Source organism: Carassius auratus, unplaced genomic scaffold (genome assembly GCF_003368295.1).
Source record: "Carassius auratus strain Wakin unplaced genomic scaffold, ASM336829v1 scaf_tig00214902, whole genome shotgun sequence".
Classification (NCBI taxonomy): domain Eukaryota; kingdom Metazoa; phylum Chordata; class Actinopteri; order Cypriniformes; family Cyprinidae; genus Carassius; species Carassius auratus.
In genome coordinates, this window is record NW_020527851.1 from 20,452 (window position 1) to 37,810 (window position 17,359).

General features: G+C 36.7%; 1 protein-coding gene across 1 annotated transcript; it reads right to left on the bottom strand.

Annotated features, from left to right (window-relative positions):
• Nucleotides 1-4,452: 4,452 nt before the first annotated feature.
• LOC113093165 (paired mesoderm homeobox protein 2B-like) lies at nt 4,453-7,366 on the bottom strand. The gene is made up of 3 exons (XM_026259027.1): nt 6,546-7,366; nt 5,704-5,891; nt 4,453-5,358 (listed from the first exon to the last, which is right to left on the bottom strand). The coding sequence occupies exons 1-3, from the start codon at nt 6,784-6,786 to the stop codon at nt 4,933-4,935; spliced, it is 855 nt and encodes a 284-aa protein (XP_026114812.1). The 5' UTR covers nt 6,787-7,366; the 3' UTR covers nt 4,453-4,932.
• Nucleotides 7,367-17,359: the final 9,993 nt, after the last annotated feature.

Here is a 17,359-nt window from a genome sequence, read left to right on the forward strand (position 1 = left end):
CATTTTAAAATTGTTGAACCTGAAATTACAGATGATCACAAATGCATGACATTTTTTTTTAAATAAAAATACAAAATACCTCAATTTAATTATATCAAATTAATATAAACCATACTGTATGGAAAATAGCCTAATGTTGAAAATAAACTAAATGGGCCTACATTTGAAATCGGCCATTAAATTGAATATCACTAGAATCAAATTTTGTGATATTCGAATTTTTCAAATTTGAAAAATGTATTATTTTTAACAGTGAGTCAGAGTAGTAAGCAAGCTGCAGCCTTACTTCTGACCTACATTTGCAAATCGCATCTAAATTAGGTTTGGGGAGCTTGAACTAGTTGATACACAAATTCAGCAGATTACTGGCCCAAAGGATTTTATGTAGGCTATTTTGAAAATGCCAAAATACCAAACATAAATGTATTTAGATACAGACATTACATTTTTTATAACTTTAAAATGCTAAATCTAATTTGTGTTTCAAGTAGGCTACATTTAGGCACTATATGAAAAGCTCCCCATTTATCTGAAAGCATAAAGTACCTATGGTTAAGGTTTGTCTATTTGTTTTATGTTGATACATTTATTAAGTAATTTAGATCTGAATAGTTCCTTGGACATCATTGTCAGACATACCTTTTTAAAAGGCATACTTTTGAAATCCTGCAATCTGCAGAGAAAAAAAGGAGGAAATATAGTTTAAACATATTTCTGGTCTACTTTCCTCAAAAATAATAGTAAGCCTGAATATAATGTAAAAGCGATTGTACTAATCAGAATTACGGAATGTTGTGAAGTGCCTTTTAAGGAGTCAACCTCATGCAGTCTACCGTTGGGCAACACAGTTACACTGAAACTTATTATGTTACAGTTATGTTAGTTATCACACTTTCTGTACATTTACATTAACAATTACATTTAGTCATTTTGAAGATGCTTTTATACAAAGCGACTTACAACTGGGGGATACATAATGTGATTATTCTTAAAGAGGCAACCAGACGCAGGAAGTGCTTGTAATACCAAGTTTTTTTTTTATTTTATTTTTTATTTTTTTTTTTTACGATGAAGCCAATTTGTTTTGAAAGAGATTATTTTAGCTGTCGCTTGAAAATGATCAGGGATTCAGCAATCCAGATAGAGGAGGAAAGATCATTCCATCAGTTTCATTTCCGTTTTCTGGACAGTGATTTTGAGTCTCTCTGTGATGGTACCACAAGGCGTCGCTCAATAGCGGATCTCAGATTTCTGGAAGGGATGTAGATTCGTAATTGTCAGTGGAAGAGGGCGGGTGTTGAGCCTGTGCCGAGCCGCAACCGGTAGCCAGTGCAAGGAAATAAAGAGAGGTGTAACTTGGGTTCGTTGAAGACGTGCCGCTGCATTCTGAATCGTTTGTAGAGGTTTGATTGTGCTTGATGGAAGTCCAGCCAAAAGAGCATTGCAGTAGTCCATCCTAGAAATGACAAGGGCCTGCACAAGAAGTTGTGCAGCATAATCCGTTAGAAGGGGCCTGATCCTTCTGATGTTGTGCAATGCAAACCTGGATTGAGCAGTCTTTGCAATGTGATCTTTGAAGGTCGGCTGGTCATCAAAGGTCACACCAAGATTTCTGACCGAAGTTGATGGGGAAATTGTAGAAGTGCCTAGCTGGATGGAGAAATCATGCTGTAGTATTGGAGTGGCAGGGAAGACAAGAAGCTCAGTCTTTGCCAGGTTGAACTGTATGATATTCTTTCACCGAGATTTCTGCCAGGCCCCTCCTCAAACCACCCTGAAATACCTATCAGTAAGTTAGGATTCAAACCAGCGAAGTGGAAACCCTGTAATGCCCAGTGATGAGAGGTCAGACAGAAAGATCTGATGATTGACAGTGTCAAAAACAGCAGATCCAGATGAATTAGAACTGATGATTTGGAATTAGTGACTGACAGTAGCGCAATCTCCGTTGAATTGCCAGTCCTTGTACCTTAGAGTGTTAATTTAATAAATTATCTTTATATTTAACTTCTTTTAATTTATTTTTCAATTCTGCTTAATTTGCTAGATGCAATAAAATACATTAAAATGAATTAGATTAAATCGTTCGTAACTGTAGTTAGTAAAAAGAAAGAATTATAACTGCGCTGTGCCATTCAGACAACTGTAAGGAGAGGAGCGGAGATGTTGAACGACTTGTTGCCATGAATGAAAAACGGCCTCTTTGTAACTTCCCCTCTGACATCCAAAGGCGCTTGTGCCTGCACCACAGTGTTGTGTGCAGCATAATTGTCACCTTTGGCACTTTGGGAGAGAAAAGGTTACACCACCGCGAATGCATTGAATGACATCTTTCACCTCCTCTAGTGACTTGTAACTACGAATGAATTCGTGAAAAAAAAGAGAAAAAAACGGACACCGTAGATTGTGTGTGTGTGTGTGTGCATATTTAATGTGTGTGCGTGTGTGTGGATAATTCGATTAATTATGTGGATAATTCGTTGAATGTTTAAGAAAAAAAAAAAAAAAACACGTTTCCTGGCTATTGAAAAAAAAAACAGTAGGCCTAGCCTATTTAAACATTACACAAAAATTATAGGCCATAAAAAGGTTTCACGATGATCAGCAATTTACATTTCAGCCTTTCATAAACAGACAGCGGCTCTTATAGCACCTACTCACGTTTTAAGAAACGTATGATGTTAACCACACATGTAGAGGGATCCTCTCAAATGTTAGATACGTCGTCGTCGGGAGACACGGTCCTGACTTTTTTAAAGCATATACTTTCTCACGTAATTTCATATGTGCAAAAACTAGGGCTTCCGTGCTCGCTTCTTTGTTCTTCTCCTGTGTCACGAAGCTGCTCTGCAGTCTGTAGCATGGCAGTGGGAAGCACATATTGTAACAGGCAGTAAGTGCTTAGATCTTAAACCATAATGAATTAGAAATATGTAAATATGGACTGTATAGCGCTGACGTCCGTAATTGTAATGTTGTTGTGTTGTTCTTTGTAAATTTTATTAGAATAATAAGTAGAGAATCCCTTACAACCTCGCCTGAAATTTGGTTATAAATGTTTATTATTCTTTACTTTAATTTATGAAATTGGATATCGCTATTTCTCAAACAGTGCCTCGTTGTAATCATTTATTTTGTTGAACTTAATTCTGTTTAATAACAAGTTATCTATTTACTGATTTGTAAAAGAGACATTTGCTTCATTGTATTGCTTCATTGTCTTTGATGTTATAAGAATGATCTTAAGAACGTGACTGCACGTTATCTGGAAAACTATTGTTTAATATATGTAGTCGCAGTATACATTTCATTGTGAGATTTCAGTTATTCACATTCGAACAGGTAGTTTTTGCTGAATCGGAACATCTATTGAGAAAAAAGTTATGTTTGTATTAATATATATAGTATGCTTTTTTTTTTTACTTTTAGTAATGAGTTTTCTTGTATATCTGCATACAATCCACTTGTACCACTGATTGTGCCGCAAAAACTGTTTTTAAACCTATACTGTATAATAAACGACCGTGAAGGTCCATAGTAGATATCTGAAGACAATATTCTGAAGATTACAATAAGAATCAGACAATTTCTGTCAATCCAAAAGCATCAATATATATAAGATGCTAATGAAACTTTGTCTGTATATTTGTGTGTTTATAACAGCAATAACACTGTTTATATATTTCAGTGTCGTGACAGCACCATTTACTGGAATCGGTATTAGCAGCCCGGCACCTCGGGCGGCTGTCCAAGGTGCTGAACAGGATATGCCCTCTCGGCCTCCAGAAGTAATTCAACCAAAGATCTTTGGAATTAAATTTTTAATTTTGTATGAATATTTAGAAGGTGTTTTAGCAATGTTTCAGGTAAATTAAGTGGATAAGTTAAAGAGGAAACGGGACAATGTTATTGCATCATACTCGTTTTTATCATCAACAACCATTTCAATGGTACACCTGAAAAACTATGTGCACATATAGAAATATTTCCTTCTTAAATATAAGCATCCATTACCTACATATAAATAATTCTAAAATCCTGAACAAAAACGTTTTACATTATGCTCACAAAATAGGGGAAATCATTATAAAATTGGACGGAGAAGACAACATGCAAATAATATATAAAGTAAAAACAATGTGTTGCATCGATTCCCTTTTTCCTCTAAAGAATGCGGCAGTTGTAACTTGTAAAACATTACAAAGACTCAGTGAACTACAAGGGGATGTGGTCTATGTTTATCTGGGACGTCAATACGTTTTAACACTATACAGTTTGAGCCACAAAAACACAGCTTTAGAAAGACACACAAAACGTTTACGTATTCCTTTCAACAATTGAAGTATGTATTTGTGCCATTTTGAAGAACATTTGCCTTAGATAAACAGTCAATATGTAAATAAATGTTGGCAGAGACCCTGTCTCTAAGGCTTGGTAAATTTATAGATAAAAATATATAACAGAGTGCCACATTTAGCTGTATTTTGTAATACAGACGTGTAACTTGCGCTATTGATACCTTTAGAGTCAATGTAAACAAATAATTATGGCGCCAAGATATAATGACGTGTATAATGATACTGAATAATAACATTGTATTCATGAGTCCTTGGTGTGTTTTCTTTGCAGCAGGAGCGCGCATCGCAGGTTAGTTTACTTAAATTCGTCAGAAATTATGTCGACGACCACATCCAAAACATAATGTGTGTGGTAGGCTATTGTTATCCAGCGTTTGGTGTAAACAAATGGCATCGAAATAGTCGAATGAGGACCAGAGGTGGTCTCTTCTTTCTACACCAGTGGGTAGAGATATAGTGCGTTCTCCTTTTGGCATTCTCCATTTTCACCTTATCAGTTGTCAGTGTATAAACGCTTACTTGTTTGTTTGTTGAATCTCGCAGTCGTCGTTTCTTTTCTGCATCCAGCACTAACTCAGAACATGCTAGTCTTTACTAAAGTGGTTTTGGCTCCGTTCTGTCTTTGTAATGAGGACAGAACACTAGCGAACGGTCCGCCTAGAGAGTCCGGAATGGAGGTGATGGTGCCCGTCGCTGAAGCCCAACCTTGACTCGGCGCAGTGCCTCCCATTCCAGCCACTGACGTCTTCACCTGTTCAACCGGGCCGTTCCCTGTGGCGCTGACCTGTCCGCCAGTGGGACTCGGTCCAACACAGTTGGAGGTTGGGTTTGGGTTAGGCCCGGGCCCACCAGTGCTGTCAGGATCGGTTGCCTTTGCCTCTTTGCTGTCCTCCTCTCGGGAGTCAGATTTCTTCCCAGACCCGTTCTTTGCTGCAGCAGCTGCGGCGGCGGCTGCACGTTCTTGTTTACGAAATTTGGCACGCCTGTTCTGGAACCACACCTGTAGAAAATGCACATCACAATGTCGTCTTTCATTGTACTTTCATTACTGATTAATACAATCTATGTCATTATTTAGTATGAATGTTCATTATATTAATAAAGAATAGTTCATTGTATTATTAGTAATGCACAACTGTATTTACATTTTTAAATGTAATGCAATGAACTATGAAGTGTCCACAGTTCTTAAACCAGAAAAAAATAATTAAAAAAAATAAAATAAACAAAAATAAAACACTTAAACGTACTTGTTCTTGTCGTACAATATTATATTGAACGAATTAACTTTTTTATGTTTTCTGTTGTAAGTTAAAAATTAAGAAGTCAGTGGAGGATATCCCACCTGCACTCTAGCCTCGGTGAGATCGATTTTTAGCGCGAGCTCCTCTCGTGTGTAAATGTCTGGGTAGTGAGTCTCAGCGAACACGCGCTCCAGCTCTTTGAGCTGCGCACTGGTAAAAGTTGTCCGAATGCGTCTCTGCTTCCGCTTCTCGTTCAGTCCTCCGTGGTCGGTAAACAGCTTGTAGGGGACTGTTCAAATGCATAAGTCAGATGTTAGCCATTTTGTAAGTATAATTATAAGAAAATGTTAATAAATGTCACCTTAAACTTTTTGAAGTAAAACGTGCAACTTGTTGAATAAAGTTTAAAACTAAGCGTGTGCAGTGGTTACTTGCGTCATAATTTTAGATAAAAGATAAAATCGTGGTAAAAGATAAGGTTATGAAAATCCGGAGTCAGCTGTAATCCTGCTATCTGTGAAATGCTGTTAATTAAATGTTGTTGGAGACTGGCTTGGAAACTTATAAATTATTCTATCTCTTCTATTATTGCTCCTGCAACTTCAATTCAATTTCAAAAATACGTTTAAATTACAGGTTATTTCATTATTTTCGAAAGTTTATGTCTCGTCGCAAACTAAATAAATTATGCCTATCATTTTGGCAGCTTAAGATAATTTTGTTGGCGGTTAGGGTGTGACTGGGATAGTGTAACCCCGTAACTGAATTATCTCTTGCCGGCAATCGCTTCTAACCTGATAAATTTTTTCATTTGTGTAAGCAAATTTCGTTTGGTAAATACTAAACACATTTCCATTTTCGAAAGCAATCAAGGCGTCCTATATACTGGGGCCATGATTTTTGTGCCTCTCAGCTGGCGAACTAAAGGTGACTCTGGGCTTACCTGCGGCGTACGGACTGCTCTGGTGGTCCCGCAGTGTGCCCAGACTACAGGAGCCCGGTGTAAGCGATGGGCACCCGGAGGTGGCCCCAAACGTCGTCCTGATGGGATTGTACTGAAAGCCACTGGCTTGACTGCAGGAGCTGAAGTCCGCATAGGCTGACGCCAGGCTCGAAGTGTCCATTCCGGCCATACAGGACTCGTAGGCAGAGGAATTGAGGTAAGAATACTCCATTTTATACATTGAAAAGGATCAGTGGAGAAAGAAAGCTGCACTCCCAAGGAAAAAATACACACAGACGTCAAATTCAAATTGGATTAAATTGGTGAAGAGCACATGAAGAAAGCAAGCCAATACGCGGACAAAGTTGGGGAGCTTGTGACGGCTGAATTTTTACTGGTTTAAAGGAGGCTCGTGCCGTCAGTAGATGTGCACTGCTCGGCGCCTGCTCAAAAACTGCCCTCCTTTATGGAAGCTGAGCCTTGTTTTATGAAAAGCCTCCCAAGGAGCCGCCTAGCCCCAGGTCTCTAGAGCATATAGTCCTCATAATAAACTTGGCTCTTTCCGCTTGGACAATAGCACGGCGTTTGGGTCTTATTGCTGGCACTTTTTTACATGACAATAACTCATCAGTCTACTGGGCTGGCACTGGGGGATCGGTCTGTCCAACCTCCCTATCATTGATCCCCTGCATCTCTATTTAGAATTTAATACCCCACCATTACTCGCTATAGCCCCCTCCACCTCGTATAGCCCTCTCGCTCAAACCGCCATCTTGCCCTTTAATTCAATCAAACCACTTGGAAATAATGAAAGCTGGGTGACGATTCTCCCTGATCCAATTTTCCCCAAGCTTTTAAGCATTTAAATCGGTGGTATACCTTGGGCTGAATTTTCGACAGTAGGCCTAGCCTATTTCCCCGTTTTTCCTCTCTCCCTTTCTCTTTTCTTTTGTACTGCACTGCTTGGGTACTCCCTTTCAGAAAAGAGACCATTGTGGTTGTCATTAAAGTTACGTACTTAATTTAGGAGGATACACAGGTATACAAGCTATGTCAATCTGAATGCAGCCGCAAATGAGTGTGTAATGCAAATATTCGTATTGCGTTATAGCTTAATAATAATAATTATAATTATCAATAAATAATTATCATCATCATCATCGTTATTCGAGCAATGGACAACTGCAAAGTTTGGATGTTAAACTATAGGATATTTGACTATATACAACAAGCACGGCTTTAGGTAAAATGTATATCTACCGCATGCATAAATAAAGTTAAACTGATTGAGCATTTATCTTGTCTATTTTATTTATTTTATTGTCGTTATTATTGTTTAAGGCCGAGTAACGCAGTAAATTCGCAAAAATAAAAATATAAAAAATAAAAATACAACAACAAAAACCAACTTAATCCCCAAACCTCTTATTTTCCAAAATTGCCTCACAACATAATTTTGTAACGGTAACAAGATTCTTGGTTTGCACCCATGTCTTGGGGATAGCACAATACATTTAAGGCATGCTTAATGTAGACTTCTTAAATGTTGAAATTAACTGTTATTATCAAACTATATTCTTTGAAAACAGCTGGGAATTTTTATTAGTGGCTTTCCAACAATTTTTTTTTTTAAATTATTATTATCACAAGTTATATAACAGGCTTTGTATATATTTATTTTAAATACACGAAAGATTGAAAAAAAGAATGTATGAGCCATAGATGAATTATCGCGTGTTTCTCACCTTTTTATCAACTGTTCGCCTTTGTTATTGATCGTATGTAAAGCACAAGCAAATACGAACAAAAGGCAACCCTATAAACGTTCAAAACAGTAATTAGTACTGTATAGGTTTAACCAGTGCTTTAAGTGGGCCGGTACGCACCGGTACTCAGTACCGCCACTTCCAAATATAGCTCTTGAGCGTACCGCCACCTCTCCGTGCGCCAGGAACGTGCTTTTAGCGTACCGGTACGCTCATTTGGACATCTGTTTTAATAGAGGTTTTAATCCTTTGCTGCCGTTTTTCAGAGCGCCCCTTCACAATGTAAGCTTCCTAATTCATCCCACCGAGAGCAGAGACTACATCACCCACACACCCATGACTTTTACAAGTGAGAAGCGCATGCGTTGCTTTTGTCGCTGTCAGTAACAACTTAACGTGGCCGGAGAGAATTTGTGAAACGCTCACAAAAATTCAAATACAGTGAACAACACTTAATATGTTCTCCTGGCTTCAGATTCTGAGTACTACAACAAAACGGTCAAAATCAAATGCCTCGCTGGCTGACACCCCGCCTTATCGCTGCAGGTCAGACGCAAACTATAATGAAGTAATGCAGTAGGCTAGCTCTTTCAGGCAAAATACCGTGGGCGGCTAGGCACGAATTTAGATATTCATTTATCGAAATAATCTATATGCACAAAGACAATGCGACCTTTTTTATCCCCTTTTTGTTTTAAATCTTGATGAAGAGAGCGCAAGTTGCTGCAGCTGCAAGGAGGACAGTGATGCACGCGTACAGGAGTGATTGACAGTTCGCGGTACTGTGTACAAAAAAATACTCCAATACACAATTATATATATAAAAACACTATATATATATATATATATATATATATATATATATATATATATATATATATATATATATATATATATGCTATAATAGTTACCGGCACCTCTTTTGGGCCACTTAAAGCACTGGGTTTAACTAACATAATAATTTACAATAATACTTCATATGTGCCGTTTATATATATATACAAAGTAATACGTAAAACACTAAAGGAAACGAGTAAAAAAAAAAGATCCATCTGGTGTTATACAAACAAAAATCTGGATGCAATATGCAGCAGACAGAGAGAGAGATAAAAAAAAAAACTATGATTAATATAAGGTCACTCGAATGAAAGCATCAAGAGTTTCGAATTTACATTTTCACCATTTCTGCACAGTTTAAATTCTCCTTTTTTACCTTCCAGTAAGCTTCGTATTTTTTTGTGAGAAATATATGACGATTAAAAAGTTCAGTCATTCTTGATAAAACCCGGCCCCTATTATGTTATTATTATTTTTTTCTTTCTACACGCGAGTTGTGACTAAACGATGTAGCAAATGGTCAATTTGATTACTGAAACCAAAGACCAACTGGACCGTCCTCCCTCCACGCGCCTAGAAAGGAAAAAGAAGGTACCGCGAGGAATTAATCTAATAAAATACAAAGGGCCGAGAAAAGACCATTCTGTTATTTTGCCGAGGCAAATACAATTACAGCTTTTACCACCCGTTACCCCTATTCAAACAGATCTTTATTCTCGAGATATGTGGTTCACCATCTACCGAAACGCCCATCTTTTATATTTTCAACATCTCCTTTCATAATGTCAACTGGTTCTGCGATCAGTTGGGCGGACTAAAATGTCAACGATAAACCTTTGATAATAGCTACTGTTTGAATGAGCGACCTGCACCTCCAAATTTAAAGAAAACAAGCACACGATTTTACAGGCTCGCGCGCAAACAGACGCACACGTTATTGTAAATGATAGCCTATATTTTTTTTTTATCCTTAGCTGTAATCTGTGATAAATCAGTTAAATCATCTTGCACTGGCACAATATTGTTAAAAGGTCACTTCACTTAAATAAATTAAATAACTACGGCCCTCACAGGATCCTAAATATTTGGTTGCAAAGTGGCTGACAACAGGGCTGTAAATTCGGAAGGCTCGGCAGAGACTTCTTCATTTTTCTGCAAGCCTGCTCTGTGTTGCTCTGGGCTGGTGAAATGCGGGTCGGCAGGAGGGAAAAGGAAAAAACAAAATGCATTTGTATGTGGATGGATAAGACGACCCCCCCCCCCACACTTCAAAAAAAAAAAAAAAAAAAGAGTGAAAGAAAGAAAAGGAGTGAATAAGAAGGGATGACAGAGGTGTGGGAGTCACCATGGCCGTAGCCAGCTATGGGGTCATCGAGGTCCGGACTTTGGTAAAATTTTCATGTTCGAAAATAAAATGTATACTCTGATTGACTAATTTGCTGCTAAACTCCTCATCTGAACGTCTGCATGAATAATTCTTAATGTTTAGCGTCCGTGGTATAGCTAAAAATAATCGCTGCGAGACGCTTCTGAAGTGAACGACTTTAGAATGTTAATAAAGTAGGAAGTTGCTGTTTATCTTATCTAATTTGCAAAATATTTAGAATAATTTCGGTAATAATTTTGGTTTTTGTTTATTTTAATAGCAACATCTGGCAACATTGCATCGCCGGCATTAGTTTGGCAGTTATCCAAAAACACAGCGGCTATTTACACTAAGTGCAAATAGCAGCCTTTTTTTAGTGATATACTATTTACACTAAGAGCAAATATCTCTAAAATATAGCTTAGTTTCTTTACTAAGCGTGCAAAACAACCACCCAATAAAGCATTACAGTAATCTAACCTTGAGGTCATAAATGCATGGATAAGCATTTCTGCATTTGACATTGAGAGCATAGGCCGTAATTTAGATATATTTTTGAGATGGAAAAATGCAGTTTTACAAATGCTAGAAACGTGGCTTTCTAAGGAAAGATTGCGATCAAATAGCACACCCTAGGTTCCTAACTGATGACGAAGAATTGATAGAGCAGCCATCAAGTCTTAGACAGTGTTCTAGGTTATTACAAGCGAGTTTTAAGGTCCTATAATTAACACCTCGTTTTTTTTTTTCAGAATTTAGCAGTAAGAAATTACTCGTCATCCAGTTTTTTATATCGACTATGCATTCCATTAGTTTTTCAAATTGGTGTGTTTCACCAGGCCGCGATGAAATATAGAGCTGAGTATCATCAGCATAACAGTGAAAGCTAACACCATGTTTCCTGATGATATCTCCAAAGGGTAACATATAAAGCGTGAAGAGTAGCGGCCCTAGTACTGAGTCTTGAGGTACTCCATACTGCACTTGTGATTGATATGATACATCTTCATTCACTGCTACGAACTGATGGCGGTCATATAAGTACGATTTAAACCATACTAATGCACTTCCATTAATGCCAACAAAGTGTTCAAGTCTATGCAAAAGAATGTTGTGGTCAATTGTGTCAAACGCAGCACTAAGATCCAATAAAACTAATAGAGATATACACCCATGATCAGATGATAAAAGCAGATCATTTGTAACTCTAAGGAGAGCAGTCTCAGTATATACCACATATACCATTTTTCTCTAAGAAGGAATATAATTGTGAGGATCAGGATTTCTAGTATCTTTGACAGAAAAGGGAGATTCGAGATTGGTCTATAATTAACTAGTTATTTGGGTCAAGTTGTGTTTTTTTTTCAAGTTTGTGTCCACGTTAAGTAATTCACAATTATTAGACCCAATCTCATAAATCAGCCAGCAGACCGTAATAATGGTTGAAGAAGCTTGGGCCACTGTCATTAACCAGAGCCCGTCTCCATGAGGCTAAACAAGCAGGATGGTCGGCCCCCCCAAAGGCATTTGGGTCTCTGTATGACCTGCTGGCTTAATATCACCCGTGTGTTGAGATAAATGCTTAATCAACCATGTGGAAGACAGCGGGCTATAGTATGGAACAAAGGTTTACTGGAATTAAGCGATTAATGACCAGCTATACGTAAAAGGGGACACAGCAACACATCAAGAATGATTAGGTGTTTTTTTAATGTTTGTAATGTTTTTCCCCCCTTCTGGTCTCTCAGGGTCTCCTTGTTGGCCTTCAATTTTAATCTCAATCACTGTAGGCCAAACAACCAATCTATTATCAAATGCTACATTTGCCTTTTCTCTCTCCCTAGCCTTTATTGTGTTATTGAAGATCTTTCTAGGCAAAATTCTTAATTATCAATCCAACATAATGCTATGTACATTTCGTATAAAAATACAATATATATATATATATATATATATATATATATATATATATATATATATGTTATATCCATGTTTATATATATATACATATATATATATATATATATATATACATATATACATATATATATATATATATACATATATATATATATATATATATATATATATATATATATATATATATATATATATATATATATATATATCCATGTTTCCTCAGCACAGTCACTGTTGAATATTGTCTCTCATTGGGAAAACAAGGACCGACATTCTTTATCAGTCATGTGATCCGTGTCATATTTTTTTTGTTTTGCATTTTTCTTGCAATGTAAGAAATGTTTTCGATGGATGAAAATTACGGATATTAGGTGTTACAGACATAGCGATCATGAACATTTAAACTCACGGTCTATAAAGCGTGGAGAGCCTTCTTCCTCTTTTTTCCGCTCTCATGTTGCTCTTTTATAAAAATCGTTATTGCATCACGCCACAATCTCCATACATTACTGATCACAGACAGCAACATAGTGTTGGCCCTGATCCGGCCCACATCTGACCTGCATGAAATCCATGCAGGCCAGATGTGGGCCGGATCTGGACTGAAACTGCTTGCTGTCAGGGATGCAAGGGTTTACAAGTGAATACTTGAAAATAAGTTAACGATATCCTCTCACTTAGCTGTTGATTTTTTTTTTTCCTTCAAATTTTCTGAGGTGCCCTGCTTTTAAAATCATTATGTCTCATCAGCATCACTTTAAATTATGATGAACCTGAGCTGGTGGTGATGATGAATTGCGTGATCAGCGTCTTCTTTTTTTGACCAGGGAGATTTATAAATTAGAATGAATAGTGTGAGATGACAAAATGCTCTGGGAGTTGATACCCAATACTCAAACGTATTTAATGTAGTTTAATGGAATGGTTCTGCCTGGAGAGCTGATGAATTACTATTGTATTCCCCAAACCTGCAGTTGCATTGTGTGATTTTATTCACCTCATCAATAGCTTTATTATTATTATTATTATTTTTTTTTTAAGACATATAATGTACATACCTTTAAACAGCAACAAAAACTATCACACTAATCAGGAGATAAAGCTATTAATGGTAGGCTAATGTCCTAAATAATTCTGTGCAACTATTTGTCTGTTTATATGACATGACATGAGGTGTACCAGTTGTCAAATGTTTTACTTGTTGACCTAGCTACATCCTAAAGAAAAGGAACTTAATTTTTATTTGAAAGTGGGCTGGGATTATTATTTACTAAATGTTATCTTTAGTTTGCTATTGATATTAAAGCTTTATTAAAATGTTTTATTAGTTGTTATGCTGAATTATTTACCAGTATTTGTTTTTGATTGTGAAATAACATGGATGTGATTAATACTTGTCATTATATATATATATATATAAACATACTAAAAATAATAATAAACTTAAAATAAAAATATTTTTGAAAGATATCATAATGTTATTGGAACATATGGATGCATAGGCCTAGAATGATGTAACATGATAATTCCTTCTTCCATAAGACAACTGTTAATAGCTAAAAAATAAAATAAAAAATCATAGAGTGCATATTTAAATCTAGTATAATTTTTAATACTAAATAGCAGTTTTCAGGCCAGACTCATATCATGGAAACAGAAGTTAGAGGCCTGGGGTAAGATATTGAGCTGCAGAGTCAGAACAACACCCGAAAGTGTCAATAACGCTAATGCAATAAAAGAAAATGGTTGTCTGAATATAGGTGGGTTGGAAGCAATAGCCAGAAATATAAATTTTCAAACCTTGATTAAAATGAAAGAAATAGAAAGCGAAACCCGTGCCAGACGCATTCCTCTTAGTTTCTCTTTAGTGAGACGGAGAAACTTTATTCTGACTGTGGATTTCATTTTTTAAATGTTAAATGTGTTTTGATTAAGGCCTGTTTGCCACAAAACATGGATGTCTGTTAATAGATTACATTTCAGTGAATGGATTATGAAAAACAGAAATTAAAAACAAACAAAAATAAATAAATAATAAATTGCTGTCCTACATAAATGTATTTTTGCATTTGACACATCTGTCATTAATCAAGTAATGGGTTTGTTTCTAGTTGTAAAAAACAAATGACTTCAGTTCTCATTTTATTACCCATCATTTAATATAAAATGCTTTATTATTATTATTATTATTATTATTATTATTTAATTGGGTGGAAAAAAAGGGAAGAGAGTTTTTCTTAACCACGTGCAGGGCAGATTTATGTCATTGTCCCGGCACACTGACCTTTGCGTTAGTACCCACATCAGACATCACAAACTCTCACATCAATTTAGTCCAATTGGATGTGGCATGTCTTGGGTAACTCAATTTGTGCAGAAATGCACCTGTCTCTGCCTTCTCTCCCTATAGATTTGCTCTGGGGAAGGAGGGGTTGCTTCTCTCACCCTCTCTCTCTCTCTCTCTCTCTCTCTCTCTGCAGATGCAGCCTCTTTGCAGAAGGCCTGGTGTGCCTTCCTAGGTCTGGGCAGAATGTCTCCAAGCACCAGAAGGAGAGGCCATTAGCTGCACACTAATCATATTACTGCACGTTAGGGGGAAGTGAAGGCAAGCAGGGGAGGAGGGAGAGGAAGGGAGAAAAGTTTAAGGTGTTATTGAGGTTGTTCATCTCTCATACAGCTTGTGCAATTTTGAATTGTCTGGGAGTGAGTCCTTGTGTGTGAGTGACTGTTTGTCTTGTATGTTTGTAATGTGGTTTAGTATATAGCTTATGGTATTTTGTGATTGTGTGTCTGCCATAGTTTTTTACTGTATATTGTACTTCTGTATATTACAGAGTTTATTTTATATGTATGTGGGTGCATTTGTATAAACTAGTTGTGTTAACTGTGTGTGCATATTGCATTTGTTAATGTGTGTTTGTTGAACACATGATAGTTTATGTGTGCGTGTAAGTGTGTGTTTGAGTGCAAAGGATTTGTTTAGGTTATGCAGAGCAGGCTGGCTGTCAGAGATGAATAATATGAGTGTCTTTATGAGCATTAGGTAATGAGAGGCATGCTGGGAATTGGGGGATCAGCAGCAGCTCTCTGCACAGAGTCTTTCATTTGTGCTGACCCAGTGATTACACCATACACACACATTCACATGCACATGCGCATACACAGACCCATGCTACCTATGTTCTCAAATACTAGACTTAGTCAAGCAGAAATATCTCTAAATTCAAGAATACATACTCATACAGACAGTTTAAATGTATATATGTATACTTCTTAAATTCACAAATTTAAAAGAATACAATTATTAAAAATGTATAATTAAATAATTAAATTCAGTTGAAAGTGTTTGTAAACAAATATTTACTGAGGCATCACAACACACATAAACACACAATGACCAGCACCCCCTTCCCCATCTGATACTGACCCCACATTGCCTCCCCATTACAAAGGCTTAAGAAAGCTTTTAGGGGTCCGGTAACGCTGAGAGATTGATGGTGTAAAACGCATGGTGGTGGGGGAAGAGCAGGTGGTTAAGAAGAAAATGTCTCTCTTTTAATAGGAGCCACAGAGCATAATTTAATAATTATGAAAAGTGAGTGAGTGGGGAGAGGGAAGCATGGCGGATTGGATGGACAATTCTGGAGTCTGGAGTGTCAACAGAGAGGTGAGGGGACAGAAGAGTGCTCTCCCTGATGTTCATAACAGAAAAAGTCTGAGATCACTAATAAAAATACATCAGTTTTGCATTTTTCTCTTTTATTACACCCATTAGCATTACAAGATACAATAATTAGTTAATTTCCATGAAATTAAACTTTCCAGGTTTGAATAATATTTTAAATCCAGTGTATGTAAGTATCAGAATAAGTGTAGGTGTTACATAATTGTTTTTATTAAATAATAACAGTAGCATCTTCTACTAAGTACAAAAAAAAAAGCTTGTCAGTCATTTTCTTTTGCATATAGAGGAACATGTCACTGTCATCACAACATTAGTGTGACTCATAGTTAGGCTTAATATTTTCAAAGCCATGCAATGGTAATCACAGTTGGTTTTTTTTACATTTTGGCGGAAAAGAAACTGGCCTCTCATGACAGTTTTCATACCTCTATTTGTTTCTATTTTTTTTTTTTTTTTAAATCTTAAAATATCAGATGCTCCTGTTCTGCAAACATGTCTACTGAAACCATTTGCTCAGACACCAGCCATTCCCATGCTTCCCTTCAACCTCTGTCCCTTTTGATCATATCTTCGTCCTCCTCTCCACCAGCTTCACTGCATCTATGTGTCTCCTTGAGTTCGCTGGGAAAGATGTATTGATAATTTCCTGCTAAATTGTTTATTTCAGTTTATTCTACAGATAAAAATCCAACAGTGGAGCCTCCAATTGGATTGGGCTTTTCAGTGGAGTAGAAACACAACAATAGAAAGAAAGAAGAGACTCGGCCTCTTCTCATTCTACATGAGATTATTGTTAAACAGAGACCTGATAGAATTACAGGGTACAATAGATGATAATTGCATCACAACATGATTTCTCTTTGTCATACAACAGCGCATATTCATCTACCTTATCCATCCACTCTGGGCACCAGTGTGCCATGAGGGAAGCAATGCTGGGACAAAAGGAAGGTGTAGACAGTGAGGCCATGAGTTGAAGTTATAAACAGGCGAGCATATAGAGAGAGCAGAAGAATATAGCTCAGTCATACTAGAACAGAGGTATATTGTCATATTTTAAACATTTTGTTATATAAAATGATCCACTGCAGAATATATATATGTGGTTCATAATTATAGACCAATTGCTATAAATCAAAAATCCTTTTAAGTTAAGTTAAGTAGCAGAACAACTTATCAACTATCAACTAAAAATTTTCTACTTCACCCTAATCAGTTTGGATTTAGACCCAAGTATACA

Bases quoted from the DNA above. Each gene is read 5' to 3' on its own strand.
- LOC113093165 (XM_026259027.1), bottom strand. From the start codon at position 6,786: ATGTATAAAATGGAGTATTCTTACCTCAATTCCTCTGCCTACGAGTCC. The intron at 5,892-6,545 runs GTAAGCCCAGAG...GCATTTGAACAG, and splicing joins GAGCAGTCCGTACGCCGCAG to TCCCCTACAAGCTGTTTACC. The intron at 5,359-5,703 runs GTGGGATATCCT...CATTTTCTACAG, and splicing joins TCACCGAGGCTAGAGTGCAG to GTGTGGTTCCAGAACAGGCG.